The sequence below is a fragment of the Hypomesus transpacificus genome, chromosome 21 (genome assembly GCF_021917145.1).
Source record: "Hypomesus transpacificus isolate Combined female chromosome 21, fHypTra1, whole genome shotgun sequence".
NCBI classification, from domain to species: Eukaryota; Metazoa; Chordata; class Actinopteri; order Osmeriformes; family Osmeridae; genus Hypomesus; species Hypomesus transpacificus.
Genome location: NC_061080.1, coordinates 10,323,098 through 10,348,609, shown reverse-complemented (window position 1 = coordinate 10,348,609; position 25,512 = coordinate 10,323,098). Strand labels below are relative to the sequence as shown.

At 51.6% G+C, this 25,512-nt stretch overlaps 3 protein-coding genes across 3 annotated transcripts; all 3 read left to right on the top strand.

Moving 5' to 3' along the window:
• Positions 1-1,155: 1,155 nt before the first annotated feature.
• Positions 1,156-10,334, top strand: LOC124483571 (zinc finger protein 850-like). Its single transcript, XM_047044064.1, has 7 exons — positions 1,156-1,462; positions 2,707-2,809; positions 4,590-5,960; positions 6,066-7,051; positions 7,138-7,285; positions 7,419-8,516; positions 8,662-10,334. The coding sequence occupies exons 1-7, from the start codon at positions 1,454-1,456 to the stop codon at positions 9,588-9,590; spliced, it is 4,644 nt and encodes a 1,547-aa protein (XP_046900020.1). The 5' UTR covers positions 1,156-1,453; the 3' UTR covers positions 9,591-10,334.
• An 881-nt stretch (positions 10,335-11,215) lies between these two features.
• palb2 (partner and localizer of BRCA2) lies at positions 11,216-17,508 on the top strand. Its single transcript, XM_047044289.1, has 17 exons — positions 11,216-11,302; positions 11,594-11,660; positions 11,831-11,890; positions 11,971-12,148; positions 12,329-12,487; positions 12,533-12,663; positions 12,781-13,456; positions 13,547-14,237; positions 14,301-14,502; positions 14,672-14,833; positions 14,919-15,001; positions 15,133-15,276; positions 15,507-15,623; positions 15,751-15,838; positions 15,938-16,194; positions 17,048-17,163; positions 17,216-17,508. The coding sequence occupies exons 2-17, from the start codon at positions 11,613-11,615 to the stop codon at positions 17,290-17,292; spliced, it is 3,189 nt and encodes a 1,062-aa protein (XP_046900245.1). The 5' UTR covers positions 11,216-11,302; positions 11,594-11,612; the 3' UTR covers positions 17,293-17,508.
• Positions 17,509-17,533: 25 nt separating this feature from the next.
• On the top strand, positions 17,534-23,963 carry LOC124483672 (acyl carrier protein, mitochondrial-like). The gene is made up of 5 exons (XM_047044204.1): positions 17,534-17,726; positions 17,960-18,082; positions 22,818-22,905; positions 23,023-23,110; positions 23,456-23,963. Exons 1-5 carry the CDS (start codon positions 17,571-17,573, stop codon positions 23,457-23,459), a joined length of 459 nt encoding a protein of 152 aa, XP_046900160.1. The 5' UTR covers positions 17,534-17,570; the 3' UTR covers positions 23,460-23,963.
• The last annotated feature ends 1,549 nt before the right edge of the window (positions 23,964-25,512 follow it).

Below are 25,512 nucleotides of genomic sequence, written 5' to 3'. Positions count from 1 at the left end.
CGTTGTTACTTTTATAGTTGGTTTCAGCCCTGCGAGCTGAAGATCAGCTATAAAAGTTTTGACAAAAAAACAGGCGTTAAAGGGTTAATGATACTCCTCAAAGACCTAAATAAATTTAAACCAGATATTTCGCTGCCATCTTTTTTGTAGATGCACATTTTCACAGAAATTCTGGAATGATGTTTCAACGCAAATATTTACATGCCACAACAAATTGGTACATATTTATGAAAAATTATATTGTTTCTGAATTCTAATACTGGTTGTCTCTTTATTGACATCACAATCAAATTATTATGTCTACTTGGTAAATGTCATATTCATAAAGCAAGAGTACTCCAATCCAAGCCCAATTCTAAATTATTCCTCTTTGAACTTAAAACTCTATTTGACTCTATTTCTAAATAAAACAATAAAAAAGCTATTAAAACTTCTCTCATTTTAAATAAAATCTATGGTAACACAGAATAACTTGAGAAATGATGTGATTATGCTTTCCTATAGTGATGTTAGACTCATTTTATTTTAGTTGTAAAATAACTAAACGCTGGACCAGGTCGTCACCCGGAATCCAGTCTCCATGACGGCCAACAGCGAGTTTCCCGGTCCCATCCAACGTCTATAAAGCCAAACAATGGATTTTGGTGTTTCAAAACCCATTGACACTGTATGACTGTGTTTAGCTTGTGTTCTGCTCCTCTCTCCTAACAACCGTCTCTGGAGGAGGCGATCCCTCTCTGAATTGCTCCTCCCAAGGTTTCTTCCATTTTTTCTCCCGTTGGGAGTTTTTCTGGGAGTTTTTCCTTGTTTTCCTTGACGGTTTAGGTTGGTTGAGGGGCAGTTCTATGGGCGCATGTGAAGCCCTCTGTGACATGCTTGCGTGTAAAAAGGGCTATACAAATAAATGTGATTTGATTTGATTTAGTCATTTTTTATATTGTGTTGTATATCCCTATCCATATTGTTCATTCATTGAAGTGTTACTGCCGTCTTTAAAAAATAAAGATCTTTTATGTTTAATCTGACAGAAAATACCTGTATTACGTAAATGGCATGTAATTCTTGAACACTGTCTTTGCAAACAATGTTGAAAAAAAATAAAAAAATTAAAACGAATCGATGACCTGGAACGGAAAAGGAGAGTAACCCGGAAACGAAAAAAAACAAGATCACCCTAAAGTGACAGAGAGAGGGCTTCACTAACTGGTCCCTTTTTTGCATTGTATCAATTAATAATTTCATTAATGCCATCAATGTCTGATCGTGGATTATTTCTATCAGAAAATGTTCCGAACCACAATATGATGCTGTTTCTGATGTGCTCCCTAACCAACGACCGAACACTTTCAGTCCTGAATCACGGACGTTAGCCTCGTGTTAACTGACGGTAGGAGGAGAAGGAAGAAAGGGTGATAACGACAGCTATTTATCAATCAAAGGAGGTCGACTCAAGATGGATGGGGTGAGATGATTGTCGTGAATTTGTGGTAATTAGAGCTAGAATAATGCAAATGTTGTCCCTATGCAGTTGCTCCTTCCAACTAGCTACAGTAGTGCTAGCACTGCTAGCTCTAGCTTTAGCAGGGAGGTCGAACCCTTTTGAGCGATTTGAAGAAATAACTAGTTTAATATTCACAACCAAATTATATAATTGAATACCATTAACTATAAGAACATGCATTTATATGATCAAATCAACAATAGATTAACGCGTTTTTGAATGGTTGTAATTTGACTCATGTAACTTCCGTTCATCAACTCTCGCAGATGGCTAGCCTCACTGCTGAGACTTGGGTTAATCTACTCATTTAGGAATAGCGGCTAGGCTACTAGTTACATTTTTCTGCATTCAGCGACTGGGAAAATTGTACAGTGTCTGTATTAGCGATCTTCTGTAATTGGTGTATCTTTATTTTCTTAAAGAGTGTTGTGAAATCTCAAACATGCCTCATTAGTTACGCTATCTTTGGGAACATGAAAACAACTTTTTTATTTACACTTTCAATTACACATTAGACATACCCCAATATTACGGCAGTGATAGAGACAGCTACCTACACATGTCTAAGGTGTAGGCCTAAATGTAGCATCTTATTTCAGTAAATGCAAGCGTCTTATTGACTGTGAAACACGGTGCAGATTACTAACACACAGGGAAAACCACAGTTTCATAGTTTACAGATGAGTCCACGGATGCTATTTAGTAGTCTAAGGATGTAGTTGATCAGTTTGCTTCTTAAATTTAAGAAGAATTTAAGAAGAATGTAAGCTCCACTTACTAACAGTAAGGGTTAGGCTTCTCATAGAACAGGTTGTCTTAGTTGAAGCCATCAAAACTAGATACAGGTTGGGAAACACAAGTTGGCTACTATCCATAGCTAGCTTGTTTGTGCGATTAGAGACCAGTTTGTATTTAACTAAAAATATTTAATACAGTGAGTAAGTCATCAATGTCCGATGTAGCAAACCGGCATCAAATCAACACATTACTGAGCTTTTAGCTGTTAGTGTTTAACCGTTTCACAATTGATAATCTTATGTTGAATTACACATCAAACTAATTAAATGAATGTGCTGCTCGCAGTAATGGAAGCCACCATGTAAGTGCTGCTGCTTGCCGTGATGCATGCTTTATTAGTTACACTTTTAGTCGAAATTCAAAGTGTTAAAAGTTCTTTGATCCATTGATGTCTCCCACCTAACCAGGGACCTGAATCCATGGAGCTGGTGATGAAGGTGAAGGAGGAAGAGGAGGATGGCTACGAAGAGTATGGGGTCGGTGTGCTGACTTCATCTGGTGGGGAAACTGGTTAGTACTGCCCTCATCTCTTTAGGAAACTGGTTAGTACTGCCCTCATCTCTTTAGGTAACTGGTTAGTACTGCCCTCATCTCTTTAGGTAACTGGTTAGTACTGCCCTCATCTCTTTTGGTGGGGAAACTGGTTAGTTAATTCTTTTCTATAAAACATATGGTATTTTCGCTCAAAATTAACGCCTCAGCCCATCCCCCCTTTTGCGAATTGAATTCAACCACCATCCGTTTTTTTCTGTCATTCTTTGGTTTGTGTTGTAGCATATGATCATGTTCTCAATTCATCAAAGTGTTTTTCAAGCACGATGAGAGCCATAGTAGAAATCGATTAGGTTCTGAAGAAGCGCTGTCTGACGCAGCATTCTTTGCACACAAACCCGACTCACACACAGAGAGAAAAGCCGCTTCTTCTCAGCGCCAGTACCGTATTGATTAGGCCTACTTAAGGACGAAACAGAAAATGGTCAAAATGACCATGTCTTAAATGAGTTTCAAAATCTTAAATGAAGGTGAAGAGCTGGAAGAAAACCAGATTTACATTGAGTCATTTATCAGACGCTCTTATCCAGAGCGACTTATAGTAAGTACAAGGACATTCCCCCCAAGGCAAGGCAACGTCATTTGGCGCTGCCCGGAATCAAACTGGCAACCTTGTGATTAATAGCCCGATTGCCTAACCACTCAGCCATCTGACCCTGGATTTGTGTCAAATCCGTGACGTGTGTCAGGTCTTAAAGAGACAGCCATCTAATAAAACCACTGCTGTCCGTCTCATTAACGTTAGCAAGTTAATTAATTTGTTAACAAAATAAAAAGAGAATAACTCGCTGCTCTTAATTGAATAACATTTGTAGCTTTAATAAGGATTAATTTAAAGTAAATAAAGTATATGTTTGATAAATGAGATCTCTGATTGTAGTCCTTGAAAATCCCCAAATTAGTGCTTTGAAAGCCCTGGGGTCCACAGGAGAGAAACCCCACCCTATTTATAAACTTTGCGCACAAAACGAGGCTGAAAGTGTGCGTATGCCATTTTCTAGGCAAAGGTTGTGATTTATAAAAAAAATAAAACTTGACGGGAGAATGTGCGGTCCTCCATGCAAACTCTGACCCTCCCGTAGGCCTACGCACATTTGGAGACAGTGGGAATTGGCGACGCAGATGACAAATTGAATCTCGACTCGCGGTATCACTGGCACAGTTGACGCCACTCGCACTGTTTTTTTTATTGGTGATCCACCGGCCACCAAATAATGTGGTTTTCGGGCCTCCACCAATATGCTAACAGTGTCTGAAAAGTTGCGCTTTTTAGATTTGTTCCCACCGGTCGCCATGAGTCATCGTAAATAACGTGCCATGGTCATTAATATAGATATATAGATTATCATTCATGAGGTGCTTTGCATTGACCATTTTATGGAAAAAAATGGGCGTGTTCATGGCCGGGTAGAATGCTGATTCACGTAGGCACACTTGTGGGTAATCTGTAATTTATAAAGGGAACATTGCTTACAGGTGTGCGTACGCGCAATTCAGAATTTTCTTTGGCGTACGCCATTTTAGGGTTTTTGGCCTACGTACACTTTTAGTAAGAATCCTACGCACAGTTTTATAAATGAGACCCCTTGAGATTCATTACACAGTATCTGTATGAACCCTGTTAATAACGTACACATTCCTGCTCCTTCAAAACATCACACTAAAACATCCTTCAACTTTTCCCTCTGTGGCTTGCGAGAATTCCCTAATCACAGCTCCTCTTCTTCTGCCCCTCCAGGAGAACCCTTCAGCGGTGGGTTCCACAGCTCCTTTTCTGCCCCTCCGGGAGAACCCTTCAGCGGTGGGTTCCACAGTGAGGAGGGTCCCTCCACGTCGGGAACCACGGGGCGGCATGGCCGTGCATCGTCAGGGACGACAAAACCTCCCCACAGCTGCCTGGAGTGTGGGAAGACGTTTCTCAGCCCGTCCACACTCAGAACCCACATAATGTCCCACACGGGGGAGAGACCTCACAGCTGCTCCGTGTGTGGGAAGGGCTTCCTGACCAAACACCGGCTCACCGTCCACCTGAGGACACACACGGGCGAGAGGCCCTTCAGCTGCTTGGAGTGCGGCAAGACGTATATCAGCCAGGAGCAGGTCAGCACTCACTTCCGCTACGTCCACAGCGGGAAGCGTCCGTACGCCTGCACCGTCTGCCAGAAGGACTTCCCCAACCCATCCAAGCTACGGCGGCATCAGGCCACACACACGGATGCCAGGCCGTTCCCCTGCCTCGTGTGTGGGAAGCGCTTCAGAGAGACGGCGCACCTCCACAACCACGCCCGTCTGCACACTGGAGAGAAGCCGTACCGCTGCCCCGACTGTGGAGTGAGCTTCGTCAGCCAGGGACAGCTTATTCAGCACCGCCGCACCCACACCGGGGAGAAACCGCACCCCTGCTCGCAGTGCGGGAAGCGCTTCTCCCGTCTCTGGTACCTGAAGTCCCACATGGCATTGCACTGTGAGAACAGGCTGACGGCCAACAGCCACGTCCCCCTCCCGGACAGCAGGGGGAGCTGTCTGTCTGAGCCGGAGCAGCAGGAACTCCAGGATGCACCCGAGGGCGGGAGCTTCTCCCTGCCGGAGTCTGATCCGAGGCACGAGCACCTCCATGCCAGGGGGATATCCAACCGCCGCATTGTGAGCGGGAAGACGTTCTCTCAACGGCGCTCTCTGACCCGACACGTGTGCATGAATGCCTGGAAGACTCCTTTCCGACGCTCCCGGTTTGGGAGGGGCCTCGGCAGACCCGCGGAGCCGAGATCACACGGCGCGGCTCCCGCAGAGGAGCCGTACTCCTGCGGTCTCTGTGGGAGGCGCTTCACTCTCTGGGTGAACTACAGGGTCCACCAGAGAGCCCACGACGGGAACAGGAAGTTTGTTCCAGAGCCTCGAGGCTTTCGTGGTCCAGGTTGGAAGTCTGGGGGCCAGAGGGAGAGGCTGGAGGCTCTACTGTCTGGGGGGACCTCGAGGCCCGTGGCAGGACGCCAGGGAGGATCTGCCAGCCAGCCAGATCTAGAGTCTGAGGAGTCGCCCAGCAAGGATGATGCCTGGGAGAGACAGGTGGTGGTGGTGAAGGAGGAGGAGGAGGAAGATCCCTCTTACGGTGAGATATGATCACGGTGTGGAGTAGGAGATGGTTGATGGACGTCCTGCTTGTGGGTGTACGCTATGTTCATGTTGTCTGATACGTGCATGTCTGTGTTCCCAGGACTGGGAGGGGAAGAGAGTCTACGAGGAAGTGAACCCTACCAGGAGAACCAGGAGAGCAGGGGAACCCACTGCTGCTCACAGTGCGGCCGCCGGCTGTCCAGCGCCTACAAGCTGATGCTGCACCACAGGACCCACACGGGTGAGAAGCCCTTCCCCTGCCTCGTGTGCGGGAAGCAGTTCTCCCAGGCGGCCAACCTCAAGACCCACCAGAAGGTGCACAGCGGGGAGAGGGCCTACGCCTGCCCCGACTGCAGCAGCCGCTTCACCCACCTGGGAGACCTCAAGAGGCACCAGCTGCTGCACAGCGGCCACAAGCCCCACAGCTGCTCCGAGTGCGGGAAAGACTTCACCCAGGTGGCCCACCTCAAGCTGCATCAGCTCACCCACTCCGGAGAGAAGTCGTTCCGCTGCCGCCAGTGCGAGAAGAGCTTCTCCACGGCAGCCAAGCTGAAGAGCCATGACAGGGTGCACACGGGGGAGAGACCCTACCAGTGCTCCTTCTGCGACAAGAGCTTCGCCCACTCGGGCACGCTGGTTAAGCACGAGCGGTTGCACACGGGGGAGACACCCTACCGCTGCTCCCACTGCGGCAAGGGCTTCGCCCAGCTGGTGTCTCTGAAGATCCACATGCAGATCCACACGGGGGAGAACTTCTACCGCTGCACGCGGTGCGATCAAAGCTTCACCACGTCCACCAGGCTGAAGGACCACCAGAGGAGCAGCCACGGCGTGGAGAGACCGCACTGCTGCTCCGAGTGCGGCAAGAGCTTCAACATCGCCTCCCGGCTGAAGCAGCACCTCAGGGTTCACACCAAGGAGAAGCCGTTCCACTGCTCTGTCTGCGGGATGCGCTTCACGCTGGTGGAGAATCTGAGTCGGCACCAGCGGAACTCCCTGGGCCCCTGCAGCACCGCGAGCCAGACCTCCGGGGGAGGAGCCGGGGGCCTGGGCCCCGATGCTGCCCCAGCGGGGGTCACACACACGGTAGGAGACTGGGATTGTTGATCATCAGAGGGTTTCGGTGTATGGGTCTTTGGCTTAAACTGCGCTCTGATCTTTCTGTGTTATAGGAATGCCGTGATTCCGAATCCAGCGTGTCGCCAAGGCGACAGGACAGTAGCTGTGTAGACCAGGCAGGAAGCGAAGAGGACGAGGAGGCTGTAGGGGGTCTGATCAACTCTGACGGAGAGGAAGTGGAGTGGGATTCTCTTCAATCAGGTCAGTCTGACACAGTCAATTGTGTGAGGATAGGTTTGGATTATTAGGACAGCTTTTGTTGGGTTTCAGGTGGAAACTCTGTGAAAAATCTGTGTGTGTTCTCTCTCTGTGTCCCTGTGTGTGTGCTCTCAAGGAGAAGGTGAGAAGAGCAATCATGAGAACCAGCAGGAGAACCAGACAGTGAAGAAGTTCCACCGCTGCCTTGAGTGTGGGAGGGAGTGTCCATCCTTCTTCAGACTCCAGATGCATATGAAGACCCACACAGGAGAGAAACCTTACCCCTGCCCCGCATGTGGGAAGCACTTCCGCCAGAAGGAGCACCTGAAAGAACACGAGAAGGTTCACACGGGGGAGAAACCCTACTCCTGTTCAGACTGCGGCGTGAGGTTCAGTCACCAGGGGGCGCTGAGAAGGCACGAGCGCTCACACACAGGAGAGAAACCCCACCCTTGCGCTGCATGTGGCAAGAGGTTCACCAGGATAAGTAGTCTCCGAGAGCATCTGAACACGCACACAGGAGAGAGGCCGCACTGCTGCAGCGTGTGTGGGAAGACCTTCTTCAGGCTGTCGGCCCTGCAGAAGCACCAGGTGACTCACACAGGGGAGAAACGCCATGTCTGCGATGTGTGCGGTAAAGGCTTCTCAGAAACGTCCTACCTGCAGTGTCACCGGCGCTCCCACACCAGAGAGAAGCCCTACCAGTGTGAGGATTGTGGGAGGAGCTTCTCCCAGCTGGGGAGTATGAAGAGACACCAGCAGATCCACTCCAGGGACAGGCCTGGGGTTGGGTCTGGGCCTGGGCTTGGGTCTGGGCCCGGTTCTGGGCCTGGGCCCGGTTCTGGGCCTGGGCCCAGTTCTGGGCCTGGGCCTAGTTCTGGGCCTAGTTCTGGGTCTGGGCCTAGGTCTGGGCTTGGGACTTTGGCTCTCCTCCTCACTTCTCCTTTTACACGCACTGGTTATGACGGGCAGGAGGCGTTGGAGTCCAGCTGTTCTACTTCCTGGCTGTCAGAATCCAGGTTGACCCCCCCCACGCTGAAGACTGGTAACCACGGTGACCAGAGCAGGCCGCAGCATGGGCCTGAGGAGCCAGAGGACTTTAGTCTGAAGAAAGAAGTGAATTTTGATGACAGTGATGAGGAGGAGGAAGAGGAGGAGGAGGAGGAGGATGAAGACAACAGTCTTGGTGCTGTGGTCTTCTCTGGGGGAACAATGGTTGATGTCCCTGGCCTTGGTGAGGCAATTTTTCTGAGATTTCACATCGTTTTTTCTGTAGTACAATTTTACTATTTCAATATTTCCTGCATGTACTGTGTCCCTCACCTGCCTCATCGTGCTTAATCTGTTTTGTTTTCTCCAACTGTGTTTACTTCCTCCAGGATCCAGTGGTATCAACCTCCAGGATGGTGCTTCCAACCATCACGGCATCACACTCCAACCCCACGTCTGTAGGCTGTGTGGGAAAGGCTACCAGAAGAGGTGCTCCTTACAGAACCACATGCTGACCCACTCAGGAGAGAAACCCTTCCCTTGCTCCGCCTGCGAGAAGAGCTTCCGCAAGAAGTCTGCCCTGACCGACCACATGCGTGTCCACACGGGAGAGAGACCCTACATCTGCCCCATCTGTGGGAAAACCTTTGCTCTCTCCGGATGCCTCCGGAAACACGTCAAGCGCCACCGACTCCCTGGAGAGGAGGAGGCCTCAGCCCCCCAGCAGGCCGACAAAACCTCCAAGAAGACCGAGCACATCTGTCCTCTCTGCGGCAGAGACTGCCTGAAGCGCTCGGCGCTGCACATCCACATGAGGATCCACTCCGGGGAGAAACCCTACAAGTGCTCCATGTGCGACAAGACCTTCACCCAGAGTGGCCACCTGAAAGACCACCAGAAGGTTCACTCTGGAGAGAGGCCGTACCACTGCTCCGTCTGCGGAAAGAGCTTCTCGTACTCCGGGGCGCTAAAGAGGCACGCCTTGCTGCACTCGGACGTGAAGCCCTACTCCTGCTCCGAGTGCGGGCGCAGCTTCGCCCAGCCGGGCAGGCTGAAGGAGCACATGCTAGTGCACGTCAGGGAGAAGCCGCACGGTTGCCAGCATTGTGGCAAGACGTTCAACCGGCTGTCCGACCTCACGGCCCACCTGAGGACCCACTCGGGAGAGCGGCCGTACCGCTGCTCTGCCTGCGGGCAGGGCTTCACCCGCACCTCCACCCTCCTCAAACACCAGCGCAAGGCCCATCCGGGAATCACCCTGCCAATCAAGATCGTGGAGAATGGGGAGGAAGACTCCATGCAAAGCGATGATGATTAGTATGACGTCGATGTGAAACTGTCCTCGGGTGGAAAGACGGCCGACTGACGATGCTTGTTTACCCCGGTGGGAAACGCAGTTACTTACTTTAACGGAAATGCCCGTTATCACTTTTTTGTTAAAAGACACTGAACTTTTTGTCCTCTCGAGAACATTGTCTTACTCGTTGTAGTCTAAAGCTAGGATGTGTTTTACATTTCTGTGCGTCTGTGGTGCCCTGGGGTCATGTCTCCACCTCCTGCCATCACAGATATTATTCCCGACATCTCAAATGATCCTCGGTCATTTCCTCTGCTCGTAAACACTGTGACGAGACAAGCCTAGTCCTGGCGTGGCCCACCGATGCAGAAGACAGTTAGCCTTAAACATTTGTGTGTCGCTATCAATCCTCACTTGGTCTATATTAACGATACTTAAATTAAAAGTGTCTAAAGATCAACAGTCGGACCTAAATGTAATTGTGTTCACGCCTCAGTGTAAACACCGCTTCCCTGTGCCATCAGATTTCTTTCTGCTCAGAGAAGCTCTGGGCTGAGGTGGTGTTTGAGAGAGGTGGTGTTTGAGAGAGGTGGTGTTTGAGAGAGGTGGTGTTTGAGAGAGGTGGTGTTTGAGAGAGGTGGTCGGTCTCCTGTGGAGAGGACGGGGGTAAAATGGGTTCGAAACCTGGAGAGCCTGTTCCTCCTGAGCCTGGAGAGCCTGTTCCTCCTGAGCCTGGAGAGCCTGTTCCTCCTGAGCCTGGAGAGGCTGTTCCTCCTGAGCCTGGAGAGGCTGTTCCTCCTGAGCCTGGAGAGCCTGTTCCTCCTGAGCCTGGAGAGCCTGTTCCTCCTGAGCCTGGAGAGCCTGTTCCTCCTGAGCCTGGAGAGCCTGTTCCTCCTGAGCCTGGAGAGCCTGTTCCTCCTGAGCCTGGAGAGCCTGTTCCTCCTGAGCCTGGAGAGCCGCGGCGGCCTGTTGGCGGCGGTCGTTGTCATATAATAAACCGTAGTGCTAGTTAAGGTTTGATGAGTTCGCATGAGAAAGATGGATTGTACTGGAGCTGGCCATATCACGTGGTTGGTTGCCAAAGTTACTGATTAAAACAACAAATATATTTAATCAAGATGTATGAAACGGGCTTCAGACCATGTCCAAGTATTATCTGGATCATGGAAAACTGTATGACATACAACATTGAGCAACTGTATAATAAAGATTCAATCCATCTTGTGTCTTGTGTCAAAGTGAGTTGAATTGTAATTAATAGGGGATGAGCGATACGTACATACTCAAGATATGTGAACTGGTGCTCATGTTACAGATTAGGAATATAATCCTATGGTGTTTTCAGGTTTAGTATTTTAATCATTATAAATATAGCAAAAGATTACGTCCTATTTGTAGCCAAAATCCTGATGTTTTGCTGTGGAACTATTAGCAAATTCGAATATAGTCATTGCTCTTTAAAAATAAAACGTATTCAACACCTTCAGCAATCGATTTTCACATTTTAGCGCGTTTGTGAAAACACAGTTCTTCTCCAAAAGCATGAACATGGAAAGGGGGTTTATAATATCTGGCAACACATGGTTTCCGGTATCGTCTGATCTCGCCCGAAGTCGCGGGAGATTGGAAAGTAGTCTATCCTCGTGACGTGGGGCTTCAGCAGCGGAACGTGAGGGGAAAACAGCGCTGGAGGGAACAGTACTAACACAGGACTTTCTTTGGTTGTTCACTTGGTAAAGTAAACGATATTTGCTACCATTGGTGTTGTCTTTTAGCTAGCTAGCAGTACTAATCCACTATACTAGCTTGTTTGCTAACATAGCCGGTGTCCACGAAACCTATCTTGCTAGTTTTCGTAAATGAATCCCTAGTTACCTTGGGGTCGAAACGTCATAACACAGTATTAGTTAGCTAGCTAGCTTGCTACCCTTTCAACGACGAACTGAAATATACGATTAAGTTATTTTGACAAGGCACATTGTTTATGTCAAAATCAGTGTATACTGTGTGTGTTTACGTTACAGATTCGGTGGCGAAAGTAGAATGGAGGACAACTTTAACGCCGTTCTTAGTTGCGATGACAAGGAACAGGTGGGCAGAGTATAGGTTTCAGGGCTTTATTCAACCACAAAGTCATACATGCATTTACCTCTTCGTCTCTCCCCTCACCCTCTCTCTCCCTCTTTCCTCACCCTCTATCTCCCTCTTTCCTCACCCTCTCCCCCTCCCTCTTTCCTCACCCTCTCTCCGTCTCCTCCCAGTTGAGGAGGAAGTTGTCCCTGCTTCAGAAAGAGTACCTCCGGACAGCTCAGCGACTTCAGGTGCACAAGCTGTGTGTGTCCGTGTGAGTGAATGATCAGAGACAGTGTGTGTGTGTTATCATGATATATCCTGTCTCCAGCGTGCAGAGCGATCAGAGACAGTCCGTAGGCATGTAAGGAGCCGGATCTCCCAGCAGAACCAGGAGAGGGACGAAGGCCAAGCCAGCTCAGCTCTCTACCCAGCCTCGTCCCCTCTCACTCTGGGCAGCCCAGGCAGGGCACTCCCAGGCTCAGCTCCTGGCCTGGGCCATGTTGGAGGTGAGTTGATAACATTTAATGTTTCTTACTTTACGTAACCCTGTAGACACGGCTCTACTGCTGCACTATACCAAACCCAACAAGGTTGATAAATGTATTATCTGTTAGTGAAATGATTACTACATGCATGTAACATGTTTATAGCGTGTCTATAACATGTTTGTAATCTATTTTTCACAGGTAGCTCGGTGGGCCAGAAGAGGACTCCATCTGTCCGCTTCCTCCTCCCTGCTGGAGGAACCTGCTCTTCAACCCCTGACCCCGGACAAACACAGGGTCCCTTGTTAAGTCCCGCCCCTCGCCTCAGGTCACGACGAAGCAGCCTTCGTCTGGAGGGGAGGGAGGAGAAGAGGGGGGAGGAGAAGAGGGGGGAGGAGGAGAGGGGGGAGGAGAAGAGGGGGGAGGCGGGTGAGACAGAACAGCTGCTGTCCTGCTCCGAGTCTGAATCCCCCTCTCTGCTGATGTCACACTGTGACACAGACACACTGCCTGGGAGGAGGGAGGGAGGAGCTGTAATCCAAAAGATGGAGGGAGGAGAGATGAAGCAGCAGGGAGCAGCAGGAGGAGGAGGAGGGATGGGGGCAGTAGAAGAGGAGAGAGAGGGAGGAGGAGAGCAAGATGAAGGGGGAGGGGAAGGAGACGAGGGAGGAATAGGAAAAGAGGAGATCAAACAAGGAAAGAGAGAAGGAAGAGAGGAGAGGACTGTTCTGAACTCCTGCACACTGGTGGAGGGTCTGCTTTTCCCGGTGGAGTACTACGTTCGCACAACAAGGCGCATGACGTCCTCCCAGAGCCAGCCGGATCTACATGCAGTCATTCTGTCTCAGCTCTCCAGGGGGCGCAAGAGAGCCAGACCCACCACACACACCATACACACACACTCTGTAACACTAGGGACACACACACACTCGTCTCAGGGCACTGACGGCGACCACGTGACCTCAGAGTTGGCTTCCAATCAGAGGCCTCCAGAGGCCTCCGCAACCCATCACATGCCTGCTCGGGAGTCAGTGACCAATGAGGATGCGTGTTTGGTCTCCAAAGGCCACATTGCTGCACCAATGAGAGGCTGCCTCAAGAGCAGGAAGTGGAGGAGAGGAAACAGGAAGGGGAGGGGTCTGGGAGGATCTCTGAGTTTAGACTTGCTGGAGGTCGTAGCACCAGACAGACCCCAGCATCCTGCTGGTCCTGGCCCAGCCTCGCAGCCCCTCCCTGGGGCACCAGGGCGAGAAGGCCAGCCTCTCTCTGGAGGACCAGAGACCAAGGTCTACCCCATCTTCAGGACCAGCTCTCCTCTACAGAACAGAGGTGTGTGGTGTGTGTGTGTGTCTGTGGACGACCACTTAACAGAATCTTAGTTTCCATGGTAATTTAGTTGTTTACTTCCTGTGTGTCTAGGGAGTGTGTCGTCTCTTGGAGAAAGGCATGCTGGGAGCCTCACACGAGTCCTAACGACCTTCGACCTCCAGGACTTCTATCTCCCTGACGACCAGTTCGGCAAGCTCAAGCTGGAGAAGCTGCAACGCATTGTCGTGGAAACGCAGGAACCCTTTGCCGCATCTCCTTACAGCACCCGACGCAGACACCTCGGCAACCATATCTGTGACGATGACTGGTACCAAGTTGCCGTAGCTACGGCAGAGCCCCTCTCACTTAGCCTCACGCCCTCTGTCATGGACTCCGCCCCTCCCCTGAAAGAACACAGTTCGATTGACCAACCTGAGCAGTCTGTGGGACAACAATCAGAGGAAACGTGTGAGATTGACAAGCCTCTCGGCCAACCAGAGGTCATCCCCACTGTAGACTACCAATCACAAGGTCCCAAATCTGTGATGAACTGTAAATCAGAGGACGAGCATCGTGACCAATCTGTAGCCCACCAATCAGACGCCCAGCCTATAGATCAGGAAATAGTTGAGTGTCCTTCTGAATGCCCCGCCCCCCAGCATGGTCCTTCCCAGTTCCTCCTAAGTCCCTCCCTGACCACACCCATTCAAACAGACCACACCCCCTCAGTGCAATCCAGCCTCCATCTACCTCTCCTCGGTCTCACCCCCCTCCTCTCCCCCTCCTCTCTGCCCTATCTAGGGCTCACCCCTGCTCTCCCCCCCTCCTGCTCTCCCCTCGCCCCCACTCTCCCCCACACCCGCAGCCCCCCGACACAGGCCCTCTCCCCTCCCCCCCTCTCCCCCCGCCCCTCTGACTCCCCCGTCTCTCCCCTCTTGCGCCTCACCCCTCCGCACCTTAACCGATTGGATGACAGAACTCCCCCACCTGCCCCAGACTCCCTGGGGGGAGAGGAAGAGGAGGAGAGGATGGAGGGAGTCGTCCTGAGGAGAACCCACACGCTGAAGGTAAAGAAGGCTTTCTCTCCGGAATGGGGGGTTGAAGTTATCATTAAACTCCAAAACGTCTTTTATTAGCACCTCACGCACATCCTAACTTAACAATCCTGGTCTTCATTACGACATAGTCTTTGTAAAAGTGTTATTTATGTGTGTTGGTGTGTGTGTGTGTGCGCAGGCCCCTGCAGGAGACAGTGTAGTGGATGCGTGCTGTGTGTCTTGGCCGACAGGAGAGATGTGTGTGGCCGTAGCAGGAGAGAGCAGTGTGTGTGTGTGGAGTGTGTGTGTGTGCAGGACACACACACCACCCACATGGCTGCACACCTGGAACTTCACCGAGGTGAGTGAGTATCTGTACTGTACACTGAATTATTTTCATGTTGACAATGTAATACAGAACAATCTGTTTGTGTGTGTGTCCACAGCCAGTGATCAGTGTGTTTCCTGTGCTGGATGTTGCTGGGCTGCTGTGTGTGACTCTGGGAGAGCTGGAGGTCAGGGAAACCAGGTAGGAAACACACAGTCATATACACACACACACACACTCTTACTCCTGTAGTTGTGTGTAGAACTATGAGACCAGGCAGGTTTACTACTAACCCTAAAGATTGAAGAAGCTTGATGTGTGTGTGTGTGCAGGGTCCTGTCCTGTGGTCTTTCCCAGGTGTTGCTGAGCAAGGAGGCGGGGCAGGTGGTAGTGGGCGTGTCCCGAGGCCGTGTGGTTAGCTCCTCCCACTCAGCGGCCCCCCTCATCCAGGTGTTCTCTCTGCTGCAGGATGGCAGGTACAGAGAGGGGGGGGGGAGGGGGTGAGAGAGAGAAAGAGTGTGTGTGTGTGTGAGGGAGAGAGAGAGAGTGCATACGTGTGTTTTATATCACATATCTAAACATGACAAACAAAGTTTCATCAACAGTCTCCACTGTCAGTTTTATTCACACTATGTTTCATTTTCATTATGTTTGCACGTGGGTTCATTCTTGTTTGTGTGTGTGTGTGTGTGTGTGCTCTCCGCAGGGTACAGTCCACCCAGCCTCTCGTGTCCCCAGGTGCGTGTGTGCGTGCGCTGGCTGCTGTGGAGGGGCAGGAGGACGCTCTGATTGGCTCAACAGACGACGGCCATCTTGTGTTGTGGTGAGGGAGAACAGATCAGAGTTCTGAAAAGCTGCTCTAACCACAGTGGGTGTGTCTCACTGTGTATGTGTGTGCGTGTGTGTGCATGCATGTGTCTCACTGTGTGTGTGTGTGTGTGTGTGGGTAGGAACATGAGGACTGGCCAGCTACTACAGAGGATGTTGCTGCAGCAGAGTTTGACTCAGACTATCTGCCTAAGAGGATACAGCAGCAGGGTCAGTGTTCCTGAGGCCTGCATGGACACAACACTGTGTTACTGGAGACATGTTTGTATGGTGTATGTAGTTGTGACTCTCAGTTCCTTGTGAATCCAGCAGGGGGTGCTGTTTGTCCTGCTGCAGCACACGTACCACAGCTCCCTGGAGGAGAGGGAGGAGAAGGGAGGAGAGAGGGAGGAGGAGAGAGGAGAGAGGGAGGAGGACAGGAAGGGTGAGAGGAGAGGAGAGCTGTTCTCTCTGCTGGCCACCAACCCTGTAATTGGAGGCTCTGCTGTGGTCTCTGGACTGGAGCTGCCTGGGGCCTGCTCTGCTGTGGTCTCTGGACTGGAGCTGCCTGGGGCCTGCTCTGGGAGGTGAGGAGGGGGAGGGGAGAGGGGGAGGGTCTGCTCTGGGAGGTGAGGAGGGGGAGGCTCTGCTGTGGTCTCTGGACTGGAGCTGCCTGGGGCCTGCTCTGGGAGGTGAGGAGGGGGAGGGGAGAGGGGGAGGTGAGGAGGGGGAGGGGAGAGGGGGAGGGGAGAGGGGGAGGTGGGGAGGGAGGGGAGAGGGGGAGGGGAGAGGGGGAGGTGGGGAGGGAGGGGGGAGGGGGAGGGGAGAGGGGGAGGGTCTGCTCTGGGTCTGCTCTGGGAGGTGAGGAGGGGAGAGGGGGAGGGGAGAGGTGGAGGTGAGGAGGGGGAGGGTCTGCTCTGGGGCCTGCTCTGGGAGGTGAGGAGGGGGAGGGGAGAGGGGGAGGGTCTGCTCTGGGGCCTGCTCTGGGAGGTGAGGAGGGGGAGGGGAGAGGGGGAGGTGAGGAGGGGGAGGGTCTGCTCTGGGACTGCTCTGGGAGGTGAGGAGGGGGAGGGGAGGGAGGGTAGAGGGGGAGGTGAGGTGAGGAGGGGGGGGGCCTGCTCAGGAAGGTGAGGAGGGGGAGGGGGGGGAGAGGTGAGGAGGGGGAGGGTCTGCTCTGGGACTGCTCTGGGAGGTGAGGAGGGGGAGGGGAGAGGGGGAGGTGAGGAGGGGAAGGGTCTGCTCTGGGAGGTGAGGAGGGGAGAGGGGGGGGGGGGGAGAGGGGGACAAGGACAATATTCTTCATATTACATTTGATTTATTTAGCAGAAGCTTTCACCCAGAGCAATGTACAATTCAAATGTAAATGTGTGTTTTGGTGTATTTTTTCATCTGTTCATGCTTAAAAGTGTGTGTGTGTGTGTGTGTGTGTCTATCCCCCAGGTTGTTGGAGGTGGATGTCCTTGGCTCCAGAGTCCTGTATGTGACCCAGAGGAGTGGGGGGGGCGCCTGGGTGTGTGTGTGTGTGGGAGCTGGGGGCTCCTCGAGGGGGGGCCACGGTGCTCCTGGGGGGGGCGGAGGGGGAGGGGGGACACCTGCTCGCCCTCTGGGGGGGTAAGAACACCTTGCTGATGTCACATCCCAACGGAGACCTGTCTATCTATCACTACAGGCCTCAAAGCACCTGACGGGGCACACACGAGTGACAGAATCCTGTACTGTAGTTTATTGTATTAATCCAAACATTGTTCTCGGTTACTTGAGTTTTAAAAGAAACGTTTGAAAAAAAGTTTAACCTGCTGTCTTAAATGTTGCAATATATGTTTTATTGTATATGTCTGAAATAAATGTTTATACAATTTTGTTTTGTCTTGGCGTGTATGTCTGACTTTGAAACGACCCCAACCAAAAAACTACAGATTGATAAGCGCATGCGTCGCAAGTTGCATTCTGGGTGTTTTCCACGATGGCGACTCGCATCTTTGCCCGGTGTCTCCGCTCACTGCAGAATTCAACGACCTCGCTACATGGTACTTCGGCTGTAAGAATCGCAGCGACAACCGTCGGTAGCCAGAGGCTATTCTCCCAGCTTTGCAGCGGCCAAGGAACGTGTTTGACACAGGTGTGTGTAACTTTACGTCTTCATGACCGCCTAGCTAACCTTAGCTAGCATCTAATGCTAACGCTAGCTTTCTACTAGGTCAGGAAGGTCTAAGACGCTGTAGGAATTAGCTATAGTCTCGATACAATTTAAACGCTCAAATATAATTAGATGTTTGCTTGCAATTATTCGCTCCGGACAAACTCAATCCGCGTTCTTGAGAGTTGGTCCAACACCGTTCGTCCTTTCGTCAGGTTCCCCGCCTAACGGTGTCCGTCCAGCGGCAGTATGGAGACCTACCCCCGCTCACCCTCGATACCATCCTGGACCGGGTCATCTACGTTCTTAAACTGTACGACAAGATCAACCCCGAGAAGGTAAATGGCTCCCTCGCTGACAACGGAAATGGACGAAACGAAACGTCGTTGATGAGACTAGAAATAGCACGCTCAGTGCAGGTTCGAGAGGCAGCTAAATCTTTTTTTGCGTTTTTCTCATGACAATATAGACTTGAAAAACAATATGTTATGGTTTGGGTTTGCCTATAGGCTACATATATTTTAATTATTTCGAGAATTGTTAATAAAGACTCATTTAAAATTTTAACATTGTGTTATGACCCTATGAAATACAATGCCTTTTAGGGCTTTACATAATCATCAGTATAATCTCATGACAATATAGACTTGAAAAACAATATGCCTATGTTATGGTTTGGGTTTGCCGAGATATAGGCTAGGCCTGCATATGTTTTAATTATTTCGAGAATTGTTAATAAAGACTCATTTAAAATGTTAACATTGTGTTATGACCCTATGAAATACATTGCCATTTAGGTCTTTTAAACCGTCAGTTTTAAGTGTTTTATGGGTGGATTTGGAGCCACCAGTCAGTAGCTCCAATGTTGCGCACGAACCACTTTGAGCGGAGACAAATGCAAAACGTAATAGCCTATGGGCCTAACACTCCAAATTTTAAAATTTTAAATGAGTCTTTATTAACAATTCTCGTCGTCGTCGTCGTCGTCGTCATCTGCCGCTTGTCCGGGGATCGGGTCGCGGGGGCAGCGACCTAAGCAGGGAGGCCCAGACTTCCCTCCCCCCGGCCACTTCCGCCAGCTCTTCCTGGGGGACCCCAAGGCGTTCCCAGGCCAGCTGAGAGACATAGTCCCTCCAGCGTGTCCTGGGTCTTCCCCGGGGCCTCTTCCCAGTGGGACGTGCCCGGAACACCTCACCAGGGAGGCGTCCAGGAGGCATCCTAATCAGATGCCCGAGCCACCTCAGCTGGCTCCTCTCGACGCGGAGGAGCAGCGGTTCTACTCTGAGCCCCTCCCGGATGACCGAGCTTCTCACCCTATCTCTAAGGGAGAGCCCGGACACCCTACGGAGAAAGCTCATTTCGGCCGCTTGTATTCGCGATCTCGTTCTTTCGGTCACTACCCATAGTTCGTGACCATAGGTGAGGGTAGGAACGTAGATCGACTGGTAAATAGAGAGCTTCGCCTTTCGACTCAGCTCCTTCTTCACCACGACGGACCGATGCAGAGCCCGCATCACTGCGGACGCCGCACCGATCCGCCTGTCGACCTCGCGCTCCATTCTTCCCCCACTCGTGAACAAGACCCCGAGATACTTGAACTCCTCCGCTTGGTTCAGGATCTCCTCCCCGACCCGGAGATGGCACTCCACCCTTTTCCGGTCGATTACCATGGCCTCAGATTTGGAGGTGCTGATTCGCATCCCAGCCGCTTCACATTCGGTTGCGAACCGCTCCAGTGAGAGCTGAAGGTCACGGCCCGATGAAGCCAACAGGACCACATCATCCGCAAAAAGCAGCGACCCGATCCTGAGGTCACCAAACCGGACCCCCTCAACACCCTGGCTGCGCCTAGAAATTCTGTCCATATAGGTAATGAACAGAATCGGTGACATAGGGCAGCCCTGGCGGAGTCCAACCCTCACCGGAAACAAGTTCGACTTACTACCGGCAATGCGGACCAAACTCTGGCACCGGTCGTACAGGGACCGGACAGCCCCGATCAGGAAATCCGGTACCCCGTACTCTCGGAGCACCCCCCACATGAGCCCCCGAGGGACACGGTCGAACGCCTTTTCCAAATCCACAAAACATGTGTAGACTGGTTGGGCGAACTCCCATGTACCCTCCAGGACTCCGCGGAGGGTATAAAGCTGGTCCACTGTTCCACGGCCAGGACGAAAACCACATTGCTCCTCCTGAATCCGAGGTTCGACAATCCGACGGACCCTCCTCTCCAGGACCCCTGAATAGACTTTCCCAGGGAGGCTGAGGAGTGTGATCCCCCTAAAGTTGGAGCACACCCTCCGGTCCCCCTTTTTAAAGAGGGGAACCACCACCCCGGTCTGCCAGTCCAGAGGCACTGTCCCCGATGTCCACGCGATGTTGCAGAGTCGTGTCAACCAAGACAGCCCTACAACATCCAGAGCCTTAAGGAACTCCGGGCGGACCTCATCCACCCCAGGGGCCCTGCCACCGCGGAGCTTTTCAACCACCTCGGCGACCTCAGCCCCAGAGATAGAAGGGCCCCCCCCGATGTCCCCAGACTCTGCCTCCACGTCGGAAAGCGTGTTGGTGGAATTAAGGAGGTCTTCGAAGTATTCCTTCCACCGATCCAGGACGTCCCCCGTCGAGGTCAGCAGCGCACCATCCCCACCGTATACAGTGTTGACAGAGCACTGCTTCCCCCTCCTGAGCCGCCGGATGGTGGTCCAGAACCTTTTTGAAGCCGTTCGGAAGTCATTCTCCATGGCCTCGCCGAACTCCTCCCATGCCCGGGTTTTTGCCTCCGCGACCGCCAAAGCCGCGTTCCGCTTGGCCTGCCGGTACACATCAGCTGCCTCTGGAGTCCTACCAGCCAATAAAGTCCGATAGGCCTCCTTCTTCAGCTTGACGGCATCCCTCACCTCCGGAGTCCACCACCGGGTCCGAGGGTTACCGCCGCGACATGCACCGACCGCCCTGCGGCCGCAGCTCCGGTCAGCCGCTTCAACAATGGAGGCCCGGAACATGGCCCATTCGGACTCAATGTCCCCGGCCCCCCCCGAGACATGATCGAAGCTCTCCCGGAGGTGGGAGTTGAAGCTCCTTCTGACAGAGGGTTCCGCCAGACGTTCCCAGCAGACCCTCACATTACGTTTGGGCCTGCCAGGCCTGACCGGCGTCCTCCCCCACCATCGAAGCCAACTCACCACCAGGTGGTGATCAGTTGACAGCTCCGCCCCTCTCCTCACCCGAGTGTCCAAGACATGCGGCCCCAAGTCCGATGACACGACTACAAAGTCGATCATCGAACTGAGACCTCGGGTGTCCTGGTGCCAGGTGCACATATGGACACCCTTATGCTTGAACATGGTGTTCGTTATGGACAAACCGTGTCTAGCACAGAAGTCCAACAACAAAACACCACTCGGGTTCAGATCGGGGGGGCCGTTCCTCCCAATCACGCCCCTCCAGGTCTCACTGTCATTGCCCACATGAGCATTGAAGTCCCCCAGGAGGACGAGGGAATCCCCAGGAGGAGCGCTTTCCAGCACCCCCCCCAGAGACTCCAAAAAGGGTGGGTACTCTGAGCTGCCGTTTGGTGCATAAGCACAAACGACAGTGAGGACCCGTCCCCCCACCCGAAGGCGGAGGGAGGCTACCCTCTCGTCCACCGGGGTGAACCCCAATGTACAGGCGCCGAACCGAGGGGAAACCAGTATTCCCACCCCAGCTCGACGCCTCTCACCAAGGGCAACTCCAGAGTGGAAGAGAGTCCAGCCCCTCTCAAGGAGACTGGTTCCGGAGCCCACGCTGTGCGTCGAGGCGAGGCCGACTATATCTAGCCGGAAACTCTCTACCTCGCGCACCAGCTCAGGCTCCTTTCCCGCCAGCGAGGTGACGTTCCACGTCCCTAAAGCTAACTTTTGCAGCCGAGGATCGGACCGCCAAGGCCCCCGCCTTCGGCCGCCGCCCGTCTCACACTGCACCCGACCCCCATGACCCCTCCTGCGGATGGTGAGCCCACTGGAAGAGGGTCCCACGTTGTCTCTTCGGGCTGTGCCCGACCGGGCCCCATGGGAAAAGGCCCGGCCACCAGGCGCTCGCCATCGAGCCCCACCCCCGGGCCTGGCTCCAGGGGGGGGCCCCGGTGACCCGCTTCCGGGCAGGGGCAACTGAGAACCATTGTTGTATTTCTTCATGGTTGGTTTTTTGAGCCACTCTTTGTCTGGTCTTTCACCTGGAACCTGTTTGCCTTGGGAGACCCTACCAGGGGCATGAAGCCCCCGACAACATAGCTTCCAGGATCACTAGGACACGCAAACCCCTCCACCGCGGTAAGGTGGTGACTCAAGGAGGGGGTCCGCAGTTTGGTTAACAATTCTCGAAATAATTAAAATATATGTAGCCTATAGGCAAACCCAAACCATAACATATTGTTTTTCAAGTCTATATTGTCATGAGATCATACTGCTGATTATGTAAAAAAACAGAACGCGTAAATATTGCACTAACATGCAATTCATACAAATTAACTTGACAAAAGATTGAGTCATCCAAAGTTAATGTAGCTAGCTACATGCTATGGTAGCCTTCGGCAGTTCTGTTAGCTCAACAGCCTGCTAAACATTCAATCCATCGCCGTCCAAAATATATGCTCCCTCTATGGACGGCACTCTGAACAGCATCGCCGTCCATATGGACGGCTATGACGCCGTCCAAAATATCTGCTCCCTCTATGGACGGCACGAGGGACGTCCCTGCTAATCCATCGCCGTCCAAAATATCTGCTCCCTCTATGGACGGCACTCTGAACAGCATCGCCGTCCGTATGGACGGCTATGACGCCGTCCAAAATATATGCTCCCTCTATGGACGGCACTCTGAACAGCATCGCCGTCCGTCCATCCATGCAAAGATCAGCAGCCATCGCCGTCAGTCTATGGACGTCCATATGGACGTCCAAAACGCAAAAAAAGATTTAGCTCCTACTGGCAGGTTCTATGCATACTGATTAAAGGGATCCGTTTAAATTGTACGTCAATGTGTGTGTACCTGTGTATGTATTCATGTGTGTGTGTGTGTGTGTTGCAGCTGCAAGCGTCATCTCACTTCCTGAAGGATCTGGGTCTGGACAGTCTTGACCAGGTCGAGATCATCATGGCTATGGAGGATGAGTTTGGTGAGCACACACAGTTTGGCCAATCCACATGGCATCGCTCGTCAGTAGAGCGTCCTCTCCATCCATCTGTCCACACCCTCTGACCGTGTGTGTGTGTGTGTCTGTGTGTGTGTCCAGGCTTTGAGATCCCTGACAGTGAGGCAGAGAAACTGATGTGTCCTCAGGACATAGTTCATTACATCGCTGACAAGAAGGATGTTTACCTGTGAGTATCTCTTCCTCTCATTCATCATCTCTTCCTCTCCTCTCATTCCTCCTCTCTCTTTTCCTCTCCCTTGTCTACACTCTCTGTCCACTCTTTAATTACCTCCCTCCATCTCTCTTCCTCCATCTCCTTTCTCTCCACTCACCAACTGACTTGAGCGACTGGTCAAAGTGCCACTGTGAGTTCAGCAGTAGCTGGCAGCAGTAATAATGACTGTTTATTTTGAAGACACTTTTATCCAGAAGTGACTTACAGGGGCGGATCAGAACCTCTAATCTGTAGTCAGGTGCTCTAACCACTGAGCTTTAACTCTACCCACTAATATGTTCTTTGTGTCTATTTCAGGTGAAGAGACAGGCAGACACTACTCCTACAAGCCAGCCTCAACATCTGTACACACACACACTCATACACTATGCACCATCCACACACACTATCCACCCATTCTCACCATCCACACGTTTCTTAGAATATAAAAAGCTTTATTCCTAGTTCATAGAATCTACCCCTGTGAGGGAAAATAAATGTCTGTATATAAGATGTTACAAGGGTTGTTGACTTGAGCTTGTGTACAGGTAGCGTCTCAAGCCTGGTTGTATTTTTGTCACCATCTAGTGGTGACACAGGGTAGTTGCTGCCCAAAGTTAGTTTTCTGCAGAAGACCCAGTAGATGTTGACAGCCAGCCAAGTTAGGAAACATGCCTTGCTGTCGGACCATCTTACTAGACCTTTCTGTCCTCATCAGCAGCTTCCTCTCTACCTGAATCTCTCCATTCAAGCAAAAACCAAACGCCATTGTTCTTTTTTTTTTTCTTTCGCCTTTCAGTGATTAAAATAAATCTACAGTCATTAAGTGGTTGTCGTTTATTGCTGTGTTGTGGTAAACATATTCATTATTGTTTTCATGTGTTCTGGATTGGCAGAAATGACTAACCCATATATAAAAACGTTAGGCAATATTTTAAAAGGTATTTTAAGCACGTAGGTCAACTTGAACCTCCGTTTGGGTCTATATCAGTTCAGTGGAACATGCTCGTCACATGTACCGCTGGATATTTCACTCTGTTCGATCTGTATCAACAATTCTGTCTACCTAGCCGGTTGAGCGTGTCTGTATAAACACCAGGAGGGGTTTCTGTACAGGACACGCGGGCGCCAGCTTATAACGAACTGCTGTCCTCCACGCGGGGTGCATATAGGAACTACTGAAGAAGGCCCTCTCGAGCCTTTTCATGTCCCCCTGTCCCGTAAAATGTAATGGCTTCCTGCACACCGAATAAACCGGCCTAACCGCCCGCCCCCCGCCGTGATCATGGCGGTCTACTGGCCGTAGGCATGCACCCCTACGCGCGCGCCACAGGAACCGCCCTGAGTTCCAAGCGCTAATGACGCTCATATGGAACTAGGGAACGGCGCGCGGGGGCTGTAACCACTGCCTTCTCTCTCTCGCTTTCACTCATAAACACACACACACACACAAGCAACACATGTGTGGCCCATTTCAATGCTGAAGTTACCCTGATGGGCAACGTTCTGATTTCCGTTAACGGGGAAGCGATGGCAAGGGGGCTTTCTACTCATCTGGCAAGCTCCTAGTGTGTTTCCGTGCGGTTCTTGGTGTCCGAGTCGTCTCCATCGCGCGCAGAGGCTCCATACATGGATCTGGGTTTTGAGGATCGGACCGTGAGATGTCTGAACAAACAAAATGCGTCTCCACGCGTACGGGCTTCTCTTTATTGTCACGACAGGTAAGGAGGATAATACACGTTCAACGGCCAAACCTCTGTAATCAGTGGGGCAGTGTGTTTGAAGCAGGATGTAGTTCGTTACGCACTTATTTCCACCCTTACTGGAATGTTCCTCTAACTTAGAGTTACGTTCCGTTTGAAATCAAATTAGAGGATGGATAACTGTTTTCAAGCAGATTAAGTTTTGTGATTTTATAGTCTTAAGCGTTCTGTCTCTGAGGAGTGGACGATTTTTAACTCTATCCTTTTTCTCAGGTAATATATTTGCTACGTTACAGTACGACTGTGGCGGAACCGTGAACCAGGAGAAAAACGGTTTAATCAGTGTCACCATACCGGGGAAAGTGGACCCCAACGGTGTCCATTCCAAGTATGACGGAGGCGGTAAAGCGTTTGACACCGGTTGCATATGGTTCATCGACGTCCCTCCAAATCAGTCGGTACGGTTGGAAACGGTGACGGTGGACGATGACTCGCGCTTGTCGGTACACTGCGGGGCCAACGGAGCGGAACGAGTTTTGGAGACTGGGAAAAGTGCGCTGCTCCACGGCTGCGCTCGAGCCACGCTGACCTGGACAATAAAGGTTAAACCAGGCAGCGATCCGCATTACTTGCACTTATTTTACGAGAGTAAGTCGACCTACATTATTACCA